We start from the raw sequence: 24219 nt of genomic DNA on the forward strand, positions 1-24219 counted from the left end.
GTGCAGCGGTTAGTATTGTCGCCTCACAGCAAGAGGTTCTTCAATTCAATTCTCAGCTCTAGTGCCCTCTGTGCGGAGTCTGTATGTCCTCCCTATAGTCGAGAGAGTTTTAAAGAAACGCAGGTAGGTACGTGCGTGTGTGTGCCTTCTGAAAAGGTTGGGCGCTGGGCTGGCAATCGGGCACGGTAAAAACTCCACTGCCAATCAATCTGCGGACAGGTGATGTGCTGTGGTTGACCCTTGACAGGGAAAAGCCGAAAGACATTGCATCCATGGTAAATAGAAAAGATTCATATTAATTCATTAAAATATATTTTTATAAGTAAAACTAACATATTCTAACTATTCTATGTTGGCGTTCTTAACTGAAGCTGTTAGTATGCGTCCCACATTTTGCCTATTTGTTCCACGTTATGAAGGCTAATGTTCCTTATTTTGGAGACGGAAGTTTGAGAGCGATGCTTTAGTCACAATGCGCGCATCAGAAAAAAAATGCGCAACTCAACAATAATATTAAAATACACGCGATATTTTGCTAAAACTGTAAAACTACTGCGGAATATAGCGAAACAGGAAGGGGAATGAGTGATAATCTTTAAAATAGGATAAATAAATAGGAGGCGCCTGACTGTATAGCAGCCCAATCAGAGATGCAAGAGAGTGGGGGCGTGCCGGAAGTTGCGGAGAACTAGAGTTAACATTTCTGCCCCAGGTGACAACTAACCACGATATTCTGGTATATGTTACTGATTAATTTTAGGCTAAGCTATAATAGTTCATTTTCTAGAGGAGTCATTTAGTATACTTGATACTTAGATCTCCGCCTCTGCACTTGGGTTGCAACATGTCTGGAGATGCAGGTGTCCCAACCAAACTCGAGGAACTCCTGGCTAATGCCCAGCAGTCCTTCCGAGACAAGTTCGGGGGTTCGGAGCCCGAGATTGCAGTGTCGGCACCGGGAAGGGTAAACCTGATTGGAGAACATACGGATTATAACGATGGCTTCGTCCTCCCCATGGTAAGGGGTCAGAGTTACAGTGTTGATAATGTAGTTCATGACAAGGGAAATCCCTCCTACAGTTGCAAAGTGCTGAACCTTTCAAACTGTTGCATAATACAGAAATCATTCCCATCGACGGTTAAGGGATAATCGTTCAGGTCTGTAGTGCATTTCCTTCCGGGTGTCTAATTCGAAAGAAAGCACAATACACACTGACTTACACATACTTTAAAATTTTCAGCCCATCTTTTACTAGTTGTCCAAAATCTGCCCTTTCCCAATCTAAGTACTCATTTAGTTAAGCTCGTAACTACCGCTATCCGTTTTATCACGACATATGACTAATGCCCATCTTCCATCTTGCAAGGCAAAGTTTCATCGTGTCATCACATGACACGGGGCTCAAATGTTTAGCCGGTTTTATTTTGCTATACATTTTAAGTGTTAAATTATTCTAAATTTGTACGTTACACGTGTAGAATAAATACCATATTAGCTATTAGTACATTAAAACGTGGCATGATATCAGTTAACTTGTGTCTCTAAAGTAACTTCTGTTTTATTTATTTATTTGTGGTAAGCTACCATGCCGCTTCTTTGCAGGTAGCATCAATGTGTTGATTATTATTCTTGAACTAAAAAGTCTTGCATCTGTAACTATGGCCAAATATGTATGCTTCCATAAGGATTATCTCCACATATACCTCTCGACCTCTTGGAACAAAAATTCTGGTAAAAGCAAAAAATAATGGGTAGTCAAAGGGCGAAAATCGGGGGTAGATTGTAAATATTGTTCTTAAAAACTTCGAACAGTGCTAGAACAATTTGCTCTAGCATGCATTTTCTGAAGGATATGATGAGAGTCTGGCGTCTGTAGTGACAAGTTCTCAGTGACTTGCCTGAAAAGTATACACTTTATGAGGAGCAGACCAAAACTACGAGGCAAAAATTTGAACCTTCTACAAGATGGAAATCCACAGATCCCACCTCCTTTGCTATGTCCATTCATACTTAAGGCCAACTGTCAACATCTGACTTTCTCAGGGAATTCATGCACCTCCCTAGTACTACAACCTATACCACTCCCCCAACTTTTACTCCCCTCTTCTGTTTTAAGAAAACTAGTCACAAAAACCTTGAGCTCCTCCTAGAAAACATACCCCCCTGGATGCACCCCCAGATGCAGGCAGCCTACTACCCTGGTTCATCTTCCTCTGTAAAGACTTCCTTACCATACCTCTTCTTCACATTTATAACCTCTTCTTGACTCAAAACACAATATTAGACATATAGAAAACTGACCTTGTCAAACCCCTTTCTAAACAGGCAGAGCCAGAGAGTGCCTCCCACTTCCGTCCTCTCTCCACCCTCCATACACTTGGGAAAATAACTTGAAAAACTAATCTACCATCTCCTCACAGTTAAACAGCATGGATTCTGAGCTGGCCAGAGCACAATGACTACACTTATGGCCCCTTAGAAATATGATCCTTCTCAACATGGCAGAAGGAAACTTTTCAGGAGAAATCTTCATTGAACTTAGTAATGCTTTTGATGTTATTGACCACATCTTCCTCCTTCCCCCTTCCTTCCTGTGAGGAATTGGAGTTCTCTCCGGCACTGTCACCTGGTTCCAAGATTTCTTAGCAAGTGTATATTTCAGAGTCAAAACTGGGTATGTATTTCAGAATCAAAACTGCCTTATCCCTAACACCTCTAGCACCTGTTAGTAAAGGAGTGCCCCAGGGCTCCATACATACTCCACTGTTTGCAACGTTATTAACAAACTAACCTTCAACCTTCCTGACCTTCCTGTCATTCTTAAGGGTGATGACATGGTTATCCTTTTAATCCAATCCTTCACATTCAATTATTCAAACCCAGCTTCAGTCTGACCTCCACTAACTTAATTCTTCACTAAACAACCATAAGTTATTCCTAAACCCCTCCAAAACAAAAATTATGATGTTTAGAACCTTGCAAAAGCTGAACAAAAACACCTAGAAATCTCAACGTCACAGATCTTAGTGGTACCCCTTTGATCCAATCCCTGGCATTCAGATATTAAAACCCATGTTCTGTCTAACCCCCACTAACTTAATATTTTTGCTAAACAACCATAAGTTATTCCTAAACCCCTCCAAAACAAAAAGTATGATGTTTGAAACCTTGCATAAAACTCCCAAAAATCTCAACATCACAGATGTCAGTGGTACCCCAACAGAAACAATCAAGCCCTTTAAATACCCAAGTTTTTGGCTGGACCAGTCACTCAACTTCTATAATCACATTGAAAATGCCAGGAAAAAGATCTACTCTCTTTTATCCTGCCCCTGGAAATTCTCTCTCTTTCTCTGTAGACCAGCTAGGGTTGGAATAGGTAAAGAAGTCCTTACTTAAGTTGAAAACTGGCTCCCCATTATAGCCACAGCCTCTACAAATTAAGGAAAAAAAAAATCATCCATTCTACAATATATTGAAAAACTCTACTGATTCATTTCCAACCACCTCCCTCCAGGGAACACCACTGTGTCACCCTCTCCAAAGCCAGCTGGCTCCCAGTCGCCTACAGAGTTGAGTTACTCCTAGGGTCTCTTCTTAACAAACTACTTCAACTAACTGCCTTTCTGCCACTTGCTGCCAAACTCCATAATAAGTCTATTCCCTCCAGAATCTGTGACTTTTCCCAATTGACTCAGTTACTCTAGACCCCGCAAACCAAAATGCAGTGCACTGACCCCTCCTTTTCCATTCTTGCACCCAAACTCTGGCAGTCCCTCTACCTCTTACCTAAAGTAAATCTCTTCTTTCTCCACTTTCAGAGCATAACTAGCAAGACACTTCCATAAAAAATCTGACTGCAAGTGCTTTTCCCCTGAACATATCACCTAACTCCTCCCTCACGTACATCACTTCTACTTCCACCTTCTGTTCTCACATGCTGCTTACCTCCCTTATTTAATTAAATTAATCCGCATTTGTTTTTCTGCTCTAATATATTTGCTTATTGTTTCAAATGTCTGCTGGACTCTGTACTTTTTGTGAAGACTCGGTGTATGTGAATTACTTATGTTTTATTTTTTTGTGATTTTTCTTCATCTGAGCTCTGCCTGCAAATGGTATACTGTGATCAGTGTACTATCCTGGTATACAATCTAAATAAATAAATGTGCCTCTTAATCACCCAAATTATATTGTAAACCAAAAGTGTGTGTGGAAGAAGGATACCCAGGCAGTTCCAATAGTAGTAGGAGCAATGAGTCTCCTATAAAAATAACTTAACAGTCATATTTAGATATGCTACCGATACATGTTACTCTATATGAACTGCAGAAGTGGTCATTTCTGGACACATTGCGGGTGCCACGAAGAGTATTTTTGACTTGAAGCAATACTAATTTCACAAACTTTAATCATACTTTGACTTAGGAATGGGGTCCATTCTCTTCATTGTATTAGAAACCCAAAAGACTTTGAGAAATTAAACCAAAAGTGTGATTACTTTATTGTCAGGTTTTTATTTAGATTTGTACTCCTGCTGTACCACCTAAGACACTGGATAATAAATCTTACAGTTTAGTACTATTCTCTTTAGGTTGGCTATCAGTAAAGGAAGCAGTCATGGGCATTATACCAAAATCCCCAACAGAATGTACAGTTGTGTAAAATCTGATCAGTCCTTGCCTTCACTGCTCCAGTATTCTTATCTATATGGGATTCCCTGCAGTGGGAGCCCAATGTCTGGCCAGTCTTCCAAAGACTTCTGAATTTAAAAGGTATGCCGAATGTCACCATATGCACCCTGCATAACATAGGGCATACAGGTAACATTCAGGCTTACCAAAAACAGAACTGATGGCCCCAGGAAGAGCACCAGTCCAAGAAACACAAGAGGTAACATGTACATCCAGGAAGGTAAAGAACTAGGGGGATGGAGGGAGGGAGCAAATACTGCAGCAGTGAGGACAAGAATAACTACTGTTCTGGTAAGATTTTGCACAACTGTATTATGTCCTTACATTCATTGCTGCAGTATTCTTAACTCCATGGGAGAAACTAGAGAGGAGGATGGGCCAGAAGAAGCCCCTAAAAAAACATGAAGAACTAAGCTAGCAAAATCATCCCTAGCTCTAAAGATACCATCCAGCCTGTAGTGCTTGGTAAAGGTATTCACAGAAGTCCATGTAGCTGCTTCAAGAATAGAATTTGTATATAAGGCTTTGAAAAAGGCATCAGAAGAAACCACAGCCCTTGTAGAATGAGCCTTAATTGAAAAAGGAAGGCTCTTGCAATGAAAAGTGTAACAAAAGGAAATAGCCTTAGAAATCCAAGAAGAAATAGTCTGCTTGGCTACAGCAAGCCCCAGAGATCTAAAATGAAAAGAAACAAATCAGATTTTTTGATAGTCTTGCTCATATCCAAATAAACACTAAGTTGCCAATGCATGTCCAAAGTATGCACTGTCAGTTTGCAGAGACAGAAAAACGTAGGCAGATTAACAGACTGATTAAGAGAGAGCTCATTAACCACCTTCAGCATAAAAGAACAATTGGTGCGCAAGAAGAATCTGTCCTGTCATGAAAAATCAAAAAAGGAGGACAAGCCATAAGGGCCTGCAACTCAGACACCCATCTGGTAGAAGTAAGCGCTAACAAAAGAAGTCTTCCAGGAACAATGTTTCAAGGAAGCTGAAGCAGCAGGCTCAAAGGAAGCCTGAGTCAACTTCTCCAAAACAAATTTCTTGGGAAGTCTAATATTAAGGACGCCTTTAAGAAATTGTTTCACCTCAAATCTATTCCTCAAACAAAAGTTTAGAATCCAGAGGCGCATCCATCAACTTAACTTTAATATCATTCGGTAGAGGTTGAAGCCCAATCCAAGAATACCTCCTCATAACTGAACCAAAAACAGCAGCCCTAGAAGGGGCATCTATTACATCATAACTACATTTAATAGAATGAACTGAGAGGAAGTCCCTGGCAAGGAAAGAACAGAAGCTTTATCCTCAAAGTCTGGAAAATCAGAAATAAGTTGACAGGCCTGAGAAAGAAGAGCTAACACATACCTAGACATATGAGCCTGATAATTAATAGCCCTAAAAGCTAGGGTAGCAGAAGTGTAAACCTTTTTGCCCAGCCTGTCCATAGTTCTGCTGTCCTTTTCAGAAGGTAATAACTTGGGCGAAGGAAGCAATTGAAACTGCTTATCATAGACTATGGACACTACCGAAGGGTCAGCAGCAAGACATTTGTATAAAAAAGAACGATCCTCGGGAACCCTATAAAACCTATCAGGCTTATTGGGAGTGGGAGGGGGTTCAGGTGTCTGAGAGTCATTGGAGAAAGCATCTAATAAAGTAGCCAAGACAGGAGGAATAGCCGCAGGTTTATGGGAGTCCAACTGCAACAACTCTTAGTACCTTTTATGGATATCAGAGACCTGAGTACAATCCCACTTAAAAAAAAAAAAAAAAAACTCCGTCATCCTAGAGAGTGTGTCCCAAAAGGAAATTTCCTCCAAAGGAACATCAGGACTAATCGAGTCTTCTCCTCCTCTGACCCGTAGTCCAAAGAAGAAGGAATTTAGGTAGAATAAGTTAGGGATTCGTCAGCAGAATCTGACTCATCCATAAAAGAATCCTGGTCTCTAGGGCTTTTAAGAGGAATAGAGGACCAGGGAGGAGCAGGAACTGAAACCCCATGAGGAGGCTTTAAGGACATTAAGGCAGAAAATAACCCTCGAGTAAAAGCCTGACACTCAATTTGTGGATCCCTAGAAACATAAGAAATGTATTATATTTTTTGTTTCTTTTTTAAGGGAACATCCTGAGAAGGCTCAGATCCACGACAACAGTCGAGAATCACAGCAGAAACTTCTTCCCCAGCTAGAAACTGAAGAACTCCCCTAGGCCCCTCAGAAAAACATCAACAGTGGTTCCCCCTGAACATCCGAGATGGACACCTGCAAAGCCTCTTCAGACATACTGCTAGCCGTATCCTCACCAGCCTCCAACATGGTTGTGGCAGAGAAATCCGACAATACAGCCTGGTGAGCTTCAGGGTTTGTAATGACCTCAGGAGAAACACCTGGCAGAGTCTGGACAGCAGAAGATTCTGGTCATACCTTTTTCACCTTCTTCTCCAATGGCTGACCCTTGGGGTGGGAGATGCCTTCCATAGTATCTTTAGTGAGTAGTCCAAGATGCTGGTTCTCAAGATACTAAATGCAAGAAATTATACTACAAAGTGTATTCGGAACAAATGCCTGACAAAGAGAACAAGATGTATGGTCATGAGAAACATCTAAGCAAAAAAAGAAACTTATCATGGCAGTCTCTATGGGGAATCTGTCTCCCACACTGGCATTTACCCTTCCTGGATGATATTAACCTCAAGGAACACAAAAAACAAGAAAACACAAAATCCCAATGGGGCACTTATCTTTCAAAAACAACAAACAGATGTAGGAAGTCCCTGGAGAATGAAAATGCATTCAGCTGGCAGAAAATGGCTGCAGGTAAACAGACCAATGGTGTTAAAGATATGTTCAGACTGACGGCAAAGAAGTTCTGGTTTTGGTAAGCTTAAATGCCACCTTTATGTCCGACATTAAACAGGGTGCATATGGTGATGTTCGGCATACCTTTTAAATTCAGAAGTCTTTGGAAGACTGGCCAGACGTCCAGCTTCCGTGGCAGGGAATACCATATAGTTAAGAATATTGCAGCAGTGAATGTAAGGACATCTTGCCTGTAGGTGAATTTTAAAAGTTTGTGCAGTTCCCTTTCAACTCTAGGTGTTCAGCTACACATATAGCCTGTTTGGTGTTTTTCAAGATGCAAAGATGTGATCTCCTGCAATAAAAATAGCACTAAGTTGAAAGAGTCCTTAAATTAGTTAGGGAAAAAACTTCCTGAGAATAGATGCATACAATAAAAGAATAAGAAAAAAAGTTGTTAATTATCTGCATTCTTGCCTGTTTACGTAGGCCATTCATTTGCTGTGAGACCTTGGGGACTTTGTTTCAATGTGTCAAGAGACCTTCACAGAGTCTTTAATTTGAGTTTGCTGACTTTATTGTATCATTGAACTGTAACTCCACATCCTTGTTATGAAATGGTCAGTATGGAGGCCCACTGTTTTCTGACTGAATTTATTTAATTCTCCATGTAGTCTTTTCTTTTGTCTCTGTATTATACAGCTAGCTAAGCAAATTAGTTTCCAATCCTTCATAATTTGCTTTCTTTCCAGTATTGCTCCATAAAAAGACCAATAGTGCAGTCCAGAGAGTTTTTATTAATTTATTTATTTTGCTTGATCAGAAGTAGAGGCCCTTGCATACTTTAATTCCACCCTGACACACATCCAGAACACTCTTAACTATTGGAGTAGTAATAATTATTTTTTAATAATTGCCCTTGGTTACTTCCAATGGTTAAGATAACTATGAAATGTAGAAGCAAAATCTGGTCATCAGTAATAGTAACTGCTCACTGTCTAATTAATACCCCTCCCTCAAGATGCATGGTTAAAATAGCTGTAAAGATCAGTTAATACAACAAAAGATGACTTTTAACACCCTTCAAATATACTGAGCAGAAATCAAAAAAAGGTACTTGAGTACAAAAAATTCCATTAGTACAATTTTTCAGTCGTTTTTATTAGTTCGTTATACTTTTCAAGACAGCGCATGCATTTTTAATAATTCCTTCACTCTAAGCCTTTCCATCCCCTTTTCTCTGTCTCTCACAATCTCTAATTACTATAGACCTATCATCTTCTTCAACATTAACTTTCTCTGGCCTCACTTTTGCTTTTCTAGTACTTGTATCTGTAATCGTCTTTCAAATCTTACTTCTGCATTGAGCAGTAATTTAGAGACCCTAGATATTAAACTCCTTATTAAATGCACTGCTTACATTGCTAAACCCTTTCCTACACCACCATTTCCCTTTGTTCTGGCACAGTACTGGTCAAATGGAAGGTAATAGTTTTTCTACCTTTTCTAACAAAATCTGACCTACCTTGCCCTCCGCACTAATGTCCCATTGCCATTCGTTTCACAAGTACCCAAAGCGTTTGAGACACTTGTTCAGAAACAAATATTGTTATGCACCCAGCAGAATTAAAATCTTAGCAACTCACAACATGGCTTCCAACCCAACTTTATTATCACAGATGCATTACTTCAACCATCCGTTTCATGTTTCCAGACCTAGATGAAGGTGTTTATATGGCCCGCCATCTTTGTTGACCTTAATGTGGCCATAAGTGTTTCCTTGGAACCTATCATTTGATTTAAAAACTGTCTTACTGATCACCCTCTTACTGTGCACTGTGGTACCAACCATTTTACCCCATCTGCTCTACAGTTTGGGATACCTCAGCAGTCCATCCTTGGTTCCAGCCTGTGGTAACTCAAGAGTCCATATCTGGTCCCACTCTATTTTCCTTATTTATGATCAGTCTCCCTGTTAACCTTTCAGATATTAAACTCTTCCTTTAGCAGATGAGATATAATTTTTTTAAATGCTGCCAACTGTAATGACCTTAGTTCTTTATTGCAGTGTGCTTTCACTAGTATCTTATCTTATTTAACAGTTACAGGTGACTTGCTAACACTTTCCAAAACAAACTGTATAGTCTTGCTTATTACTCAAGCTCTCTGTATTCTGTACTTTGCAGATTGCCGACCCCAGAGGTGTCTCCATTATTCAGATCAATTTATAGATACCGTGAAATCCACATAAAGTCTACCCTTTTCTTCCAAAAGCATGTTGAGGTCACTTCAAGTAGTCTTGTCTCTTAAGTTAAACTAACTTATAAAATCAATGATCTACTCACCTCAGAGACTAGAAGATCAGTGCCTGAGAATATTGGTTACTCATTGCAATTTAGTTTACGTATCTGTGATAGAAAAAGTCCAGAATAATAATTACAGATTTGTCAACTAGATTGATTTTTGTACTCTGCATTGCACACTTCTTAGTAGTACTAACAAGCTCTCTGTTCTGGAGCTTGCTACTTTCCTATTCTGTACTATCTATATGAGCTAACCCACTCTAACTTTACAGCTAAACTGTCTGTCGTTAATCACAATTGTGGCATCAGCTCTAATTCCCTTTCCCTTACACATTCTTTTGGTAGCTGTATTGTTCTGTAGATTTTCTAACTCTCATTTTAACCTTTAACATTGCAAAAATATCATTTTGGTACCTCATCACTTGAAATAATTTTAGAACATCAGACAGAAATTGTTTATATTTATATAATTATATAGCTAGTTTTGAGGTCTTGGAACAAGGCTGCACTAAACTGTTAATCCCTAACCCTGTACTTGGAGTGCTCATGGATTAGTACTAGGATAACTATCTTTGTGGGCCATTTTAAGCCTAGCCATTTACTCAATGTGAGAATCAAACCCTGCACCTTGTGTCTATAAGGTAAACACCTTAACCATTATGTCAACCTCCCACTTTATTGTCTAATTAATATTTACTTGTGATATACAACTAGTATCTTTTATAGTAAACCTTTCACTAGGTTTCAGTAATTTGCTTTTTGCCTGGGTTGTGGCTGAAATGATCCTCAGACCAGCCCACTTACCCTATAATCAAATGTAAAACGAATAGTAAATAAACTCTTTAGCAGAAGGCTGTTTCATAACCATTTCTTACTTTGCTGCCTTTATTTTATTGCATCTCTCCAGAAAGTTAGCAAACAATGCAGAATAATGGATTGTAACTCTCTGTAAAATGTCAGAATTTCTTCTGACTACTGAGCCCAAATATTAAGTAAGAACTTGAAGTTATGTTAAGCCATTTGAAAGTAAAGTACAACATAAAAAGATATGTAGCATGCAGAAATAATGTTTGATATACTATATATGTACACTGCACTTCTGACAGATATAAAATACAAGCTTCTGTTTATTGAGCACACACTAATGGCCTGTCTAGTGGTCCACACAGCCTATCTAGACCTTGCCAAGGCCTTTGACATCATCCCTCACTCTGGAATCATAGATAAACTTACTAAGCTGGGCATTAATCCCTACGTCATCCAATGGGTTGCTAACTGGCTTACTGATAGAACCCACACTGTAAAAGTAGCCGACTCCAAATCCAGCTCCAGACAAGTGACAAGTGGAGTACCTCAGGGTTCAGTCCTGGGACCGCTCTTGTTTGGCATCTACTTCTCTGAAGTACAGGCCAGCACTAAGGGACTCTGGCTAACAAAGTTCGCAGATGACTGCAAACTGGGAGCCATTATTGACTCCCCAAATGATGTGGATACTCTACAAAAGGGCCTTACAGAAACAGATGCTTGGTGCCAGAGCCATGGGCTCGAGCTCAGTGCCAAGAAATGTATAGTTATTCCCTTTGGGAAAAAACATGTACCCGTGAATTACCATATAGGTGTCAGTATACTAAACACCGAAAGTGTGATAAGAGACTTAGGGACACAGGTGGACAGTGGTCTCACCTTCGATAACCACATCGCCACAACAGTCAGGAAATCCTTCTATGTGGCACACCCCATCACTAAAGGCTTTTCATCCAGAAAAAAAGGAGGTCATTGTCCCACTGTACTCATCCCTCATTAGACCCATTATAGAATACAATGCCACGTTTGGTATGTACCTCTCAAGACATCTGCAACAACTGGAAAGGCCGCAGAAATACCTCACTAAAAGAATCACATGCCTAAAGCAGATGCCCTACGCTGACTGCCTTAAACTCCAGCTATACTCTGTCACATATCGTTTACTCAGAGGCGATCTCTGCTTAACATACAAGGCCATGGCAAACCCAGAGCTGTTGGACATGCTACACTTAAAGAAATCCCAATCCCTCAGAGCCACACGCTCCAGGGATCTAAACCTTGTCATCACAATAAACAAAACATGCTGGAGGGATAGGTTCCTGACCCAGAGACTCCCCAGACTCTGGAATAGATTGCCCATACCATGTCAAGCAGAGTGCTTCTTTGGCCCTCTTTAAAAGGAACCTTGATGATTGGATGGGAGAAAGGAAATTCACCCTGGGGATCACGTCAGTCGCCCTGCTAGACAGGGGTCCAGGGAAGTAAACAGTGTGGGAAGAAATAGCCAGGGAATTGTTATGGCTAGGCTTGTATAGGCCCTAGGGCTGATAGCCTATTACCAACCTATGAACCTAAATACCTCACAGTAAACTAGTTCCCCCACAGTTAATAAATGTCAAATAAATAAACAAGAATGTGATACTGCTATATTATGTCAGACTCTGTGCAGATCACTCTGTGTGCTTTTATTCTTGGGCATTTAATGGAAGGCGAGCTAAAGCACTACATCAAGCTTTCTGAGGGATTGCCAGAATTACATTCCATAGAAATGTGGTACTTCTCACTGTTAAATACTCGGCCAGAGAGCTGACTATTAATCATTGGCCACTAATTGTGTATGTGTCAGGAAAAAGGACACGGTGCCGTTTATGTATATGGTATCAGCTGTGCAGATACAGTGTAATTGCCTCGTGACATTTGAATGACTGAAATGAAGTACTATGAGATAAGCTGTTACATTACTGTTCTTTTCCTATGCGACTTTTAACAAAGGTGATATTCAGATTTTTGAAGTCATCTTGTGTGAATTCAGATATGTTTTTAGTAGTTGTAGGTGTGCTGGTCTGAACTGATTGGGCCTCTGGTGTGGGTTTCTGTAGAGGTTTATCTTTTAATATAGTACACACACACACCCACACACACACACACACTAGCCCTAGTTCCATGAATGTTGGCATGAACCTTGACAAAGCAGCTTGGTCACTTCTGTGGTATGTGCATCTTCTGTAATGTCATCGTGATCACATCATTACTGCCTTGTGTTGGAGTGCTGTTAGCCTTGTGTTGGAGTGCTGTCAGCCTTAGGAGTTGGCACCTGAAGCTTATCTGTTGTTAGGGAAATGGACAGACTGAGTGCATCACGTAGTTGCTATGTGGAGTCTACAGATCCAAATATAATAACTTTGTATTTATAAGAACACCAATAATAGAATACAACTTGATCTTGGTCAAGTGAAAATGGCAGACATATGGACACTTGAATAAGACTAAAGTAAGTTAATTTATATAGTGCATCCCATGATTATAGACAGGGTAAGCTATGTATGGTTAAGAGAGAGATTATGGACAAGGACTTTAGGAAAATATGGGCTTAATGCATTAAAGTTTCAAATAGTAGAACAGGAGAAAAAGGACTTTTATTTATATTTGAACTTAACAAAACAAGCCCAAAAGAGAATTTATTAACCAAATTAATGACTACTTGGCATAATGGTTAAGGTCTTTGCCTCCCATGCACAAGATACAAGGTTCAAGTCTAACCTCCGACTAATGCTTGTTCAGAGCTTACATCTTCTCCCTGTGTCTTTGTGGGGTTCCTACCACTTCTGAAAAACATGCTGAGTTTTTCCATATCAAACTCCCCAATAAATGCAGCTGTGGGCAGTAGCACAGACTGTGCATGGTGCCCTATAGGGGGAAGAGTTGTACAGACCAACCACTTTGGGCATCTACTGTGATGCGCAGTATCCTCAAGATAGGAGAACGTGTATCGCAGACTGTGCACTGTAGCAGGGATAGCCACTCAGTGTAAAATATGGCCTATGTGATTTGGTCAAGTTCACTAATGTCACCAAAAGGGGCATGGGGAGTTACCAGTGATAAGTGGGTTTAGAACCATGCCTACTCTGACCTATGCCAGGGACCCATGCACCTATTGGCCAGTGTGTGCCCACCATAAAGCCCAGCAGCCCTGGATAAATAAACTACTGGCCGGCTGGTGTCTAGTCGCCCAGCCTGGGTTACCTGGGATAGCTCTGTTGAGTGAAAGCTGGATGTAAAACCAATCAACATGTCAAACATGAACTGAGAATTGCTACACTTAATGTAGGTTCAATGACAGGACGCAGCTTGGAAGTGGATGGCAAGATGATGTAGAGGAGGCTGGACATTCTATGTATCCAAGAGACAAGATGCAAAGCAACTTGGTTCGCAATCCAGAGTCTACTACTCAGGAGGGGGACAGGCTATGAATGGTGTGGGAATTGTGGTGAGAGAGAAGCTTCAGAAGGCAGTGAGGGATATCATCAGAATTAATGGCGGACTCATGGTAATCAGACTCCAGTGTAATGATAGGGCAGTATTCATAATCTCAGCCTATGTCCCACAGCAGGGTTGTGATAGTGAGGTTAAGTGTGATAGGGGGTTGGGAGGGTGGCCTAATGTTTAAGGTGTTTGCCTTACAAACGCAAGGTTCAGGGTTTGAGTCTCACAAGGAATAATTGTCTAGGCTTAAAAATGGCTCGCAAGGGCAGTTAGCCTAGTACTAATCTATGAGCTCTATGAACTAGGAAAAGAGTGCATTCAGACAGCAGTTGCAGGACCTATTAGATAAAGCAGGACAACATGAATCTGTGTTGATAGTGGGTGACTTGAATGCACATATCAGGACAGATAGAACAGGATATGAGGACTGCCTGGGTCCACACGGGTGGGGCAACAGGAATAAAGAAGAAGAAGCCATTCTAGACTTTTGTCTGGCAAATGGCTTGATAGTTACCAAGACATGGTTCAGAAAGAGAGACAGTCACAAGATCACATACAAGAGTAGTCAACATACAACTCGGGTAGACTTCCTCCTACTAAGGAAAAGGCACTGGGGTAGAATCCATGATTGCAAAGTTATCCCCAGTGAAACAGTTGGCCCGCAGCATAAACCACTAGTTGCCACAATCAACTGCAAGCAGTGGTCAGGGAAGGCTCTAAGGTCAACAGAGACCAGGCTGAAGACCTGGAAGTTGACTGGAGAGAAAGTACAATAGTTCAAGGAACTGATCAGGGCTCTAGTACCCCAAAAAGAGGAAGAAATAGGTGGGGTTGAAGAAGAATGGCAACACCTCAAAGCAGCATATGTTAGGACTACAGAACAGATATCTGGTCAAGCCAGGTATAGAAATAAGGTACATAAGGAAACTAGTGGTGGAATGCAGAAGTCCAGGAAGTTATCAAAAGAAAGAAGGAGCGCAGGAAAAAAATGGGAGATAGAAAAGACTAACCAGGCTAGGAAGGATTACTGGTTGGCTAACAAAGAAGCTAAGAAGCGAGTTACAATAGCAAAGAATAAGGTATTGGAGGCATTCTACCAGCTTCTGGAAATTGACTTAGTAGGTGGTACAAAGAAACTATATCAGGTTGCAAGGCAATTATAGAAAGATAAAGAAGATAGTTGGACAGCCTTCATAAGGGATGCCAGCAACAACCTTCTCACCAGTCCACAGGACATCAAAGGAAGATGGAAGGAGTATTTCCAGCAGCTTCTGAATGAAGTAAACCTCACAGAAGCTGTACTGCCCCCAAAACAGCCTACAACGAGAGAAGAAGAGGAGTCCACCCTAGAAGAAGTAAGAATACCACTAAGGAAAATGAAGTCAGGGAAAGCAGCAGGCTGAGATGAGGTCACAGCAGATATGATAAAGATGCTGGATGAGATAGGGGAGAAATGGTTCTTGAGGGTACTAGTAACCATGTGGAGGGAAAAGCAAATCCCAGATGACTAGAGAATAAGCATACTAGTGCCAGTATACAAGTACAAAGGGGACATCCACAACTGTGGACGGTACAGAGGTGTCAAACTCCTACCACATTGCATGAAAGTTCTGGAGAGGGTGATTGATAAATGGATATGTAGAGTAGTAGTAGTAGAGTGTAACATGGGAGATGAGCAGTTTGGATTCAGATCTGGATGTAGCACAACTGACCCGATGATTGCAGTGAGACAGATAGTTGAGAATAAGCTGGAGATGAGGAAAGAGTCCAACTGGGAATTCCTAGACTTGGAGAAGGCATATGACAAGGTCCTAAGAAAGCTGATCTGGGCAATACTGCTGTGGTTCCTGCTGTGGTTCGAAGTCCCTGGAACATTGGTGGAATTAGTGCAGGCTGTGTACAAAGTCTCAATGACTAAAGTACAAACAGTGTACAGCCTCACAGAGGGGTTCCCAGTGGGAGTGGGGGCACACCAGGGTTCAGCTTTGAGCCCACTGCTGTTCATACTGGTGATGGACTACATTAGCAAACAGGTGGGAGCAGAAAGATCAACAAAATTACTGTATGCAGACAATATGGCATTGCAGGCAGACTCTGAGAAAGAACTTCAGCAAAAGCTAGGGAATGGAATGCAAAACTGAAGGCACATGATATGAAACTAAGCACAGATAAGACAGTGGTAATGGCAGCAAATTGGGGAAATCAAAAGAAGCTGAGAACTGAGATAGAAGGGAAGACAGTGGAACAGGTAAGTAGCTTCATGTATCTGCGAGGGGTGGTTGAGGAGAAGGGAAGTCTGAATGAAGAGGTCTGAGCTAGAATCAGAGGGGCGGCAGCCAACTGGCATAGAGTCTCCAGTGTAGTCTTATGACAGAAGAATGCCAAAGAAGCTGAAAAGTAAAGTGTACAAGACAGTGGTACAACCAGTACTACTGTATGGTACAGGAACCTGGGCAGTAATGGCAGAACAGATGAAGAAGCTAGAGGTGATGGAAATGAAGTGCCGGAGAAGGGTGGTAGGATGCACACTGTAGGACAAACGAAGAAATGAGGACATAAGAACAGAAGCCAAAGTGGCTCCAATTGCAGAAAAGATCAGAGAGAACATATTACAGTTATTTGGACACATGTACAGAAAAGCAGAAGACAGTCTGGTGAAGAAGATTTGGAACAGACAGGAAGAAGGTAAGAGAAAACGAGGACATGCAGCAAAGAGGTGGATGGATTGTGTGAAAGAAGATCTGCGACAGTCAGGCGAGTGTTGAAGAAGGTAGGAGTGTGGTACTGAATCGAGAGAGATGGCAACAGTTAACACGATGCCCTGACCCCATGTAGAAAATGGGAAAACAGGAGTTGATGATGTAGATGATGATAAAGTAATAGAGTTAATTCGGAGAATACATAAAGTGTCACAGACAAGAATTAAGGGGTGAGGGCACAGCCTTCCTTTTAAGATGCTGTTAGCATACTTCCTTTTAAATATTGTTAACCAAAACCTTCCAGATCATCCCTTCCTAAATTCATAACTTACACAGGAATACCATCCATACATCTCAACCTGTTAGAGCAAGAAATCTGGACAAAGCCATATATAATGGTAGGGCAAAGGCCCATAAATAGGGACACTTTTTAAATATTGCTCTTATAAACCTAGAAAGCTGATAAAATAAGAGGTTTTGCATTCGCATGAGTTTTCTGAAGGGTATGAAGTCCAAAACTCAAATGTCTGTCACTTTTTTCTGATTTCAACCCTCAATGATTTGCCAGAAAACCACAATTTTATGAGAAACAGACCAAAAATTTGAGGCAAAAATCTGGATGTTCTGCAAAAATCTGTACTGTTCAGAGGTGTGGTACCATCTGTTCCTGGAGAGCTCGCTATTGATTGATTATGCATCACCATTTTATCTCACCACTTTCTATCTTAGTTATTTTTTATCATCATATTCCTCTGACTTTGCATAGTTAAATCTTTCATAAATATTTCCATTTGTGTCTTTTCTTGTTTTCCCCATTCTTCTGCTTTATACAACTTTTCATAGGATTTCTGAAATTTCTTTTAATATCTCTGTATGATCTCTGATTAGTTTTCTTGTTTTAGGCTTCCTAAGTTTCACAACAACCCTTTCTACTTTCTGTTAATTAATCATTGTGCTAAAAGTTTTTGTGCTCTGGACTTGTATCAAAAAATACTTTGGTAACAACAACCTTTCTAAACTCATGCATAGTATCCTTTATTTTCCCATCAGCACTTAGAAATTGCTCATTATCTTCTGCAAGATTCCTCTTTCTCTGCAGTACTCTAACCTTTGACAACCCCTCGAAATAATTCATATTACTGTTTTCCCATACCTCTTTTTCTGTTATTTCTCCCATATTTTTAAATTCCATTTTCATTTTATCCCACTTTTTAGCTATCCCTTCTGAAGAAGTGTCTATCTTCCCTAAGAATTCTTAAATCACTTCGGTTACCAATTCCTTAAGTTCCTCTGGCAGTGTCTTATTTTTACTTCACTGTCATCTTTATTGATGCATGATCTGAAATAGTTGATGGATATGTTTCAGATCTTTTAATTAAATACTCATGATCCTGTGAAATGTAATTTGCATCCAGTCTAGGTCAGTTATTGAACCTTGGGGAATACTATGCATAGTTTATCTGAGTTTCTGGTAGTAAATTTGCAACTTCATTCCAAGTTGTTTGTCTTTTCGGCTTTTCCCAGTAAGGGGTCGCCACAGCGGAACTCCGGCCCGCTAATGATTGGCAGTATATTTTTATGGTCCCGAGTTGCCAGCCCGACGCCCAGCCTTCAGCGAAGGAACACCCATTCACGCATGTCTTTCGGAGGCCACGCGACCACATGGAGGACATGCAGACTCCACACAGAAGGCACTCCTCTCAAACTAGCCGAGAATCGAATGGGAGAACCTCTTGCTGTGAGGTAATGCAACCGCTGTACCACCGCGGCTTGTCACCAACTTCATTCCAAGTAATCTTGTGTATTTTCTCAGAAATTGAACCTCTTTTGTTATATTTTCCCTTCTAGGTCCCTTTGATTCACACTCACTGTTGAAAATTGGGTTCCAGTCCCCACCACAAAATAATATTCCCTGCTGAAAGCTAATTATTTATCCCAAAATTGTCTTCAGCTCCTTAATAGTAATTTTAGGTGGAGTATAGATCCATGCCAGTGTAATCCTCCTTCTCTGCCAATAATCAATTATTGTCACAAATCTACAGGTATTGTTTTTGTTTTCTTCTTGTATTATTATTGGAGTGCCTCTCAAAATGTTATTATTGCCCCCTTTTCCTTCGCCCCTGGTACTCTGCTGGATATCCATTCTGAAGTTTGTGTTCATGGAGAAGAAAAGCTAATAGCTTACAGATGCAATTGCTGTTTTCAAATACCCGAGATCTACACTTTTTCATGTTTTCCATTTTGCTTAGAGAAAAAAAATCTCATTTTCTGCAGTGTAAATTAAGAACATTAGTCTATACTTCTAGTTGATTAAAACAGTGGAAATTATTACATATTAATTCACATTTACTATCAGTACAGTTTTACATCTCCTTCTCCTAGCAGCCAAGATCACAGCATTATATTGCTCCTATCTGGCCTTTATCTTACGGTTAACACTTTGGATACATTACAAACAAGATAAAGTATCGTATTACCGGAGTATCACTAGCATAAACTGCAGTGATTCACGAGACTCCTCATTCTCACATTTACAATATGTTTGTGTATTATTCAGAACTACTTTACAATATAACATGCATCTCACTTCGAGACATTTATTATACACATTTTACTAAGAATAAAAACTTTTTTTTTTATTGCTTACAGTTACATATTCAGTTCTTTCCATAGCCAGCCTTAGGCATAAGCCAACTAGTTGGCCACCTAGGGTGCCGCTGTAGCAGGGGCAGTTTTCCAACAATCTGGATGGTGTAGGTATACCAGGATAGGGGCACCAAGTGGTGTGGGGGGAGCTGTGGAGCCTTTTTGCCTAGGGTACTAGTTGACCAAAGGCCAGCCCTGGTTCCTTCATTATCCTTTGGATATTAATGATCAAGTGTGAATTCTACTTTAGTGTCCTTTCATCAGTTTAGTACAGTCAACCGACTTCTAGTTGTTTTAGCCACTTCTTGCAGAAGCATAATTCTCTTGTCCAAACTGCATCCTATGGAACTTACACTTCACAATAATTCCATTTCTTTCCTACTTTCACATTATTGCTGGTCCTCTTCCTCATCATCTCTACCACCCAGCACAAGTCACTTGGTCTCATTGAATTCTTTATGTACACTTCTGATTAAACATATCATAATTTGGTACCTGCTGGATATTCAGTAGCCATAAATATGTCTGATTATCTCAATATTAGCTGTTCATCTTTCATCTGATATTTTATAAAATTATTATGATATATATTTATGTTTTTGTCTGTTTCTGTGTTGTACAGTATTGTATTATTTTTGCAGTAGGCCCGGGTAGTATCTGAAAAGGGTCCTGGACCAGTTTACCAGTCCATTTAATAAACAAAGTAATAAATAAATGCTTGTTGTTCTGCCTGTGTGGCTGCAGTTAGCATCAACTCACATACTCTTTTCTTTGTCTTCCTCCAGCCCCACCTATGCATTGTGAATTGGTGTAAGTCTTGACCAGGTGTTGTGCATGTACTTGTATGTACAGAGTATTTTTATTTGTTGCTGTTGTATGCAGATGATGCCTGTGGATCATCTGTGCCATGTTTTGTTTACCTGTGCAAGGGTAGTCAGACATTTTATTGTAACAGCGCATAAACTACATTAATTTTCTAGTTACTGTGTTGGGCTGATTTTAATAAAAAAAGTCTTTGGTCAGATTACTTGGACTGGAACTACTTTGTATCTAACCAGTTATTAACAATGTGATTTCCCAACTCGGGGCCAATAGTCAAGGAGCCTGAATCCCCACCACTGAAACTGGAGAGGGACATTCACTTGGAATGCAAATGGATACACTCAGTGTTTCCAGATGCAGACCTCTCTGCATCAAGCACAATCTCCCTTAAGAGCACACAGGGAACACCCTCAGTCCGGGGTCTGTGTTTCTCTCTGTTTCTTCCCAGTTCCCCAGTAAAGCTCCCCACTGGCACAGCTGTAGGGTTAAGTCCTCAGCTGAGTGTCCAAGCCAAGTCCTACAGCATAATCTGTGTGAAACCAGTGTTTTGTGTCCCTGCTGCAAGTAGTTGACACACACTCTTTGAGATTTGATTTGCGCGCACACACACACACACACACACCTGGGAAAGGCTGGCACAGATTATCTGCTCTACCATATTTGCCCAGACTATAAGGTAGATTCCAGTCAGTTAATGTGGGTATCCAGTTATACTGAGTGAAATCAACATTATCATTTGTACCAATATTAATCAAGCAGCAAAGCTTTCTGGAGTGGCTAGAGTTATCACCAAATAAATATATGCAAATACTTTCTAAAATTACTGTTGTTTGTTTGTTTGTTTATTTATGTATGTATGTATGTATGTATGTATGTATTTGTCATTTAACTGGGTTAGTCCAACTGAACCAGTGGCCTGTTTTCAGTGGAGACCTGAGGAGAAAAGCTCCAACTTACAATACAATTTGTGAAACATTACAAAAGAAATGATATACATTACAAGAAATACACATTTTGGACAGACTAGAATGAAAAATAAATTACAGGCTTAGAAGAACATTCTGTAGCAATTACAGGCAGAACTACAAATGAGTATGCACAATTGTGGTTACACATTAGAATTAACTTGGTATTATGTAAGAAGATGTATGTAGGTGAGAGACAAATATAGTTTGTATTGCTGCTGTCTTCAGAGCACAAGAAATTATTGTAAGAAATGGGCTGAGAGTCATAAATTACAGAAATGATTCAATGAAGACAGCTTAGGTAGTAATGTGAGAGATAGCAAAGAGGTATAAGTGGAGGGGGATTAAGTAGGATATTGGCAATGGCAGGTGCCGGCATTTAGAAGGACATTTTTAAGTTTGGATTTAAAGAGATTTGTGCTAGTAATGGTTTGGATGTTAGGGGGAGCTTGTTCCAAGCTTGGGACACACTGTTTTTGTAAAGAAGTTTACCAGTATTTTTATTGTGTTTGTAAATGTCAGGTACTGGTCTGAGCTGCGTAGAGTGCAGGAGGAGGTGTAAAGGGATATTATGGGAGACAGCGGGACAGGCTAAGGGTTTAGAAAGTAATGAGTGTGTGAGTTGCAACTGGGAGAGAAGCAGTTGGGGGAAATCCATTCAGTGAAGCTGTTTTAAAGCAAGGCAGTGATGGGATTTGTAAGGTTGGTTACTGGCAAATCTTGCAACACTCTAATAGATTTGACAGAGTTTAGCTATAAGGGTGGGTTCTAGATGAGTAAAGATAGGAGAGGCTTATAGTAGACAAGGAAGGAGGAAAGCCTGAGTTAGAGTTTGTTTGGAGTCAGGGGCTAGGTATTTTTTATGTGTGTAGAGTAAGCAGAGTTTCCGATTTGTCTTTTTGATACAGTGTTGTATATGGGTGTGAAATTTCAATTGGTCATCAATTATAATGCGAAGGAGCTTTGTATGTGGGTCAGCTTGAATAAAAATGGTGAAGGTGGTTTTGAGGTGAGAGTGGGATTTGGGAAGGAGGAGTAAAAGTTTGGTTTTCTTGGGGTTAAGTATCGGCTGTCGGTTAGCCATTTTTCTATGGACAAAAAGATATTTTGAGTGATAGAGAGGATGTTGGAAATGTTAGAACAGGAGATGAGTGGAGTCGTCAACGTATTGTATCAGGGTGGAGGTTGTACAGGAAGTGCGTAGTTGGTTGGTAAAAACATTAAAGAGTAGTGGGCCAGGAATAGAACCTAGGGGGGACCCCAGTATGAATGGGTAAGAAAGGGGAGCATGTGAAGTGCCATCTTACTGACTGTTTATTAGTCAGCTAGAGAACCATTTAATAGTAGAGGTGGATAGGTTGATATCAGTTAGTTTAGCAAGAAGGTTAGAATGAGAGACAGTATTGAAAGCTTTTGAGAGGGCAAGAAAGGCAAGAAACAAGTAGAATTTTGTCTCTGACTCAGTGGATGTACTATGATGGAGTCTGAATCCATGTTGAGTAGGGGTTAGGAGGTTTTCATCTATTAAGTATTAAAGTAGATGTTTGTGTATGCATATTTCAAGGAGTTAGTGCAGAGAGGATGGCAATAGGTCTGTGGTTGGATGGTTCATTGCTATTGCCTCCTTTGTGTCATGGAACGGTGTAAAAAGATTTCCCTAGGTCTGGGATGGTGGATTCCTGTATAGATTATTAATCAAAATGGAAACAGAGTAGGCTATTGAGTGAGTAGCGAATTTAAGAAAGAGGGGAGGAAGGTTGTCAGAGGAGGGGGGAGCATGGTTTTAGTTTAAGCAGAAGAGATTTTAATGTGAGAAGTCAGGATGAGGTTTAGTGTGAAAGAGATGTTACAGGTAGTACTGGCAGTGGTATGTGTGAGATTATGATTTCAAGTTAGTTTGCAAATAGATTCTATGAAATAAGAGTTAAAAAGAGTGGTGGTTTCGAGGAGAGTTTTGTCAGGGTTGGGGGTGGTAGGGTTACCTGGGTGTAGGGTTTTATTAATAAGAGTGCCAGAATTTTTTTGAGTTCGAGTTATGGGTGAATTGGGCATTATAATAGAATTTTTTCTTATATTTGTTAAGGTGCTTTTTTATAAGGTTACAAAGTTTTTTTATATTTTTGGTGAATCAAAGTATATTTTGGTTTAATCCATCATTTCCAGTTGCTCTCTTTCTTTTCATAAGAGTGAATGTGTCTTTGACAGCCAAGGGATGTGGGTTGTTTTAATTCTAACTTTTCTAAGACGTGCCAGAGAGTCAAGGATGGCAAGGAAAGTGCAACTGAAATATAGTACTGCATCATTTAGGGCAATGTATTTCAGAGTGGAACAATTTATGGAACTGAGTATGTTGTTGAATGTATCATTATTAAAAGAGGAGAGGTTGTGACATTCTTTGCAGAGATGGAACTTTGGGAACCTGAATAGAGTGTCTGTGTAGTCAGATAGGAAGGTGGTCGCTTAGGGAGTCTGGTAGGGTAGTAGGGTTTTGATAGAGGTTAGGGTCAGATGTTAGAATCCAATCCAAGGTGAAGCTATTGTTATTTTTGTTGAAGAGACTGGGTGTAGTAATTAGTTGATGACAGACATAAAGGTTAATGCTGAGGGAAGGGCTGGTAGTAGATAGATTTTGCCAGTCAATATTATTGTCTCTTAACAGGATGGTGCCATAGGGAATATGGAGTTACATCCATGAGAGGATGGATTTGAGGATGGGATGGATTTGAGGATGGGAATGTTGTTTCCTGGTGGGATATAGATAGCAATAATGGCAAATCTTTTTGTCAGGTTAAGGTGGCAGTTTAAGATAAGTAGTTTAGCTGGGTGGAAATTTGGGTGGGTTATGGGTGGGGGATAAATTGAGGTGCTCTAAGTACATTATTGCAACTCCACCACCCTTTCTTCTGACTCTGTCTTGATGGTAGATGTTGTAGTGGGAGGACAAGATTTCAGTGTTGGAGATATGGGGTTTTATCCAAGTGTTGGATAGAGTTAGGATG

General features: G+C 40.3%; 1 protein-coding gene across 1 annotated transcript in view; it reads left to right on the plus strand.

The window, feature by feature from the left end:
• The first annotated feature begins 663 nt into the window (after positions 1 to 663).
• The window catches only part of GALK1 (galactokinase 1), a 211921-nt gene continuing 188365 nt past the window's right edge, over positions 664 to 24219 (plus strand). Inside the window, exon 1 of the mRNA XM_044084936.1 lies at positions 664 to 1018. Within this exon, the coding sequence (XP_043940871.1) occupies positions 845 to 1018 (174 nt within the window). The 5' untranslated portion in view covers positions 664 to 844. The remainder of the gene's footprint in view (positions 1019 to 24219) is intronic.

The sequence above is a fragment of the Protopterus annectens genome, chromosome 10.part0 (genome assembly GCF_019279795.1).
Source record: "Protopterus annectens isolate FY-2018-M chromosome 10.part0, PAN1.0, whole genome shotgun sequence".
Classification (NCBI taxonomy): domain Eukaryota; kingdom Metazoa; phylum Chordata; order Ceratodontiformes; family Protopteridae; genus Protopterus; species Protopterus annectens.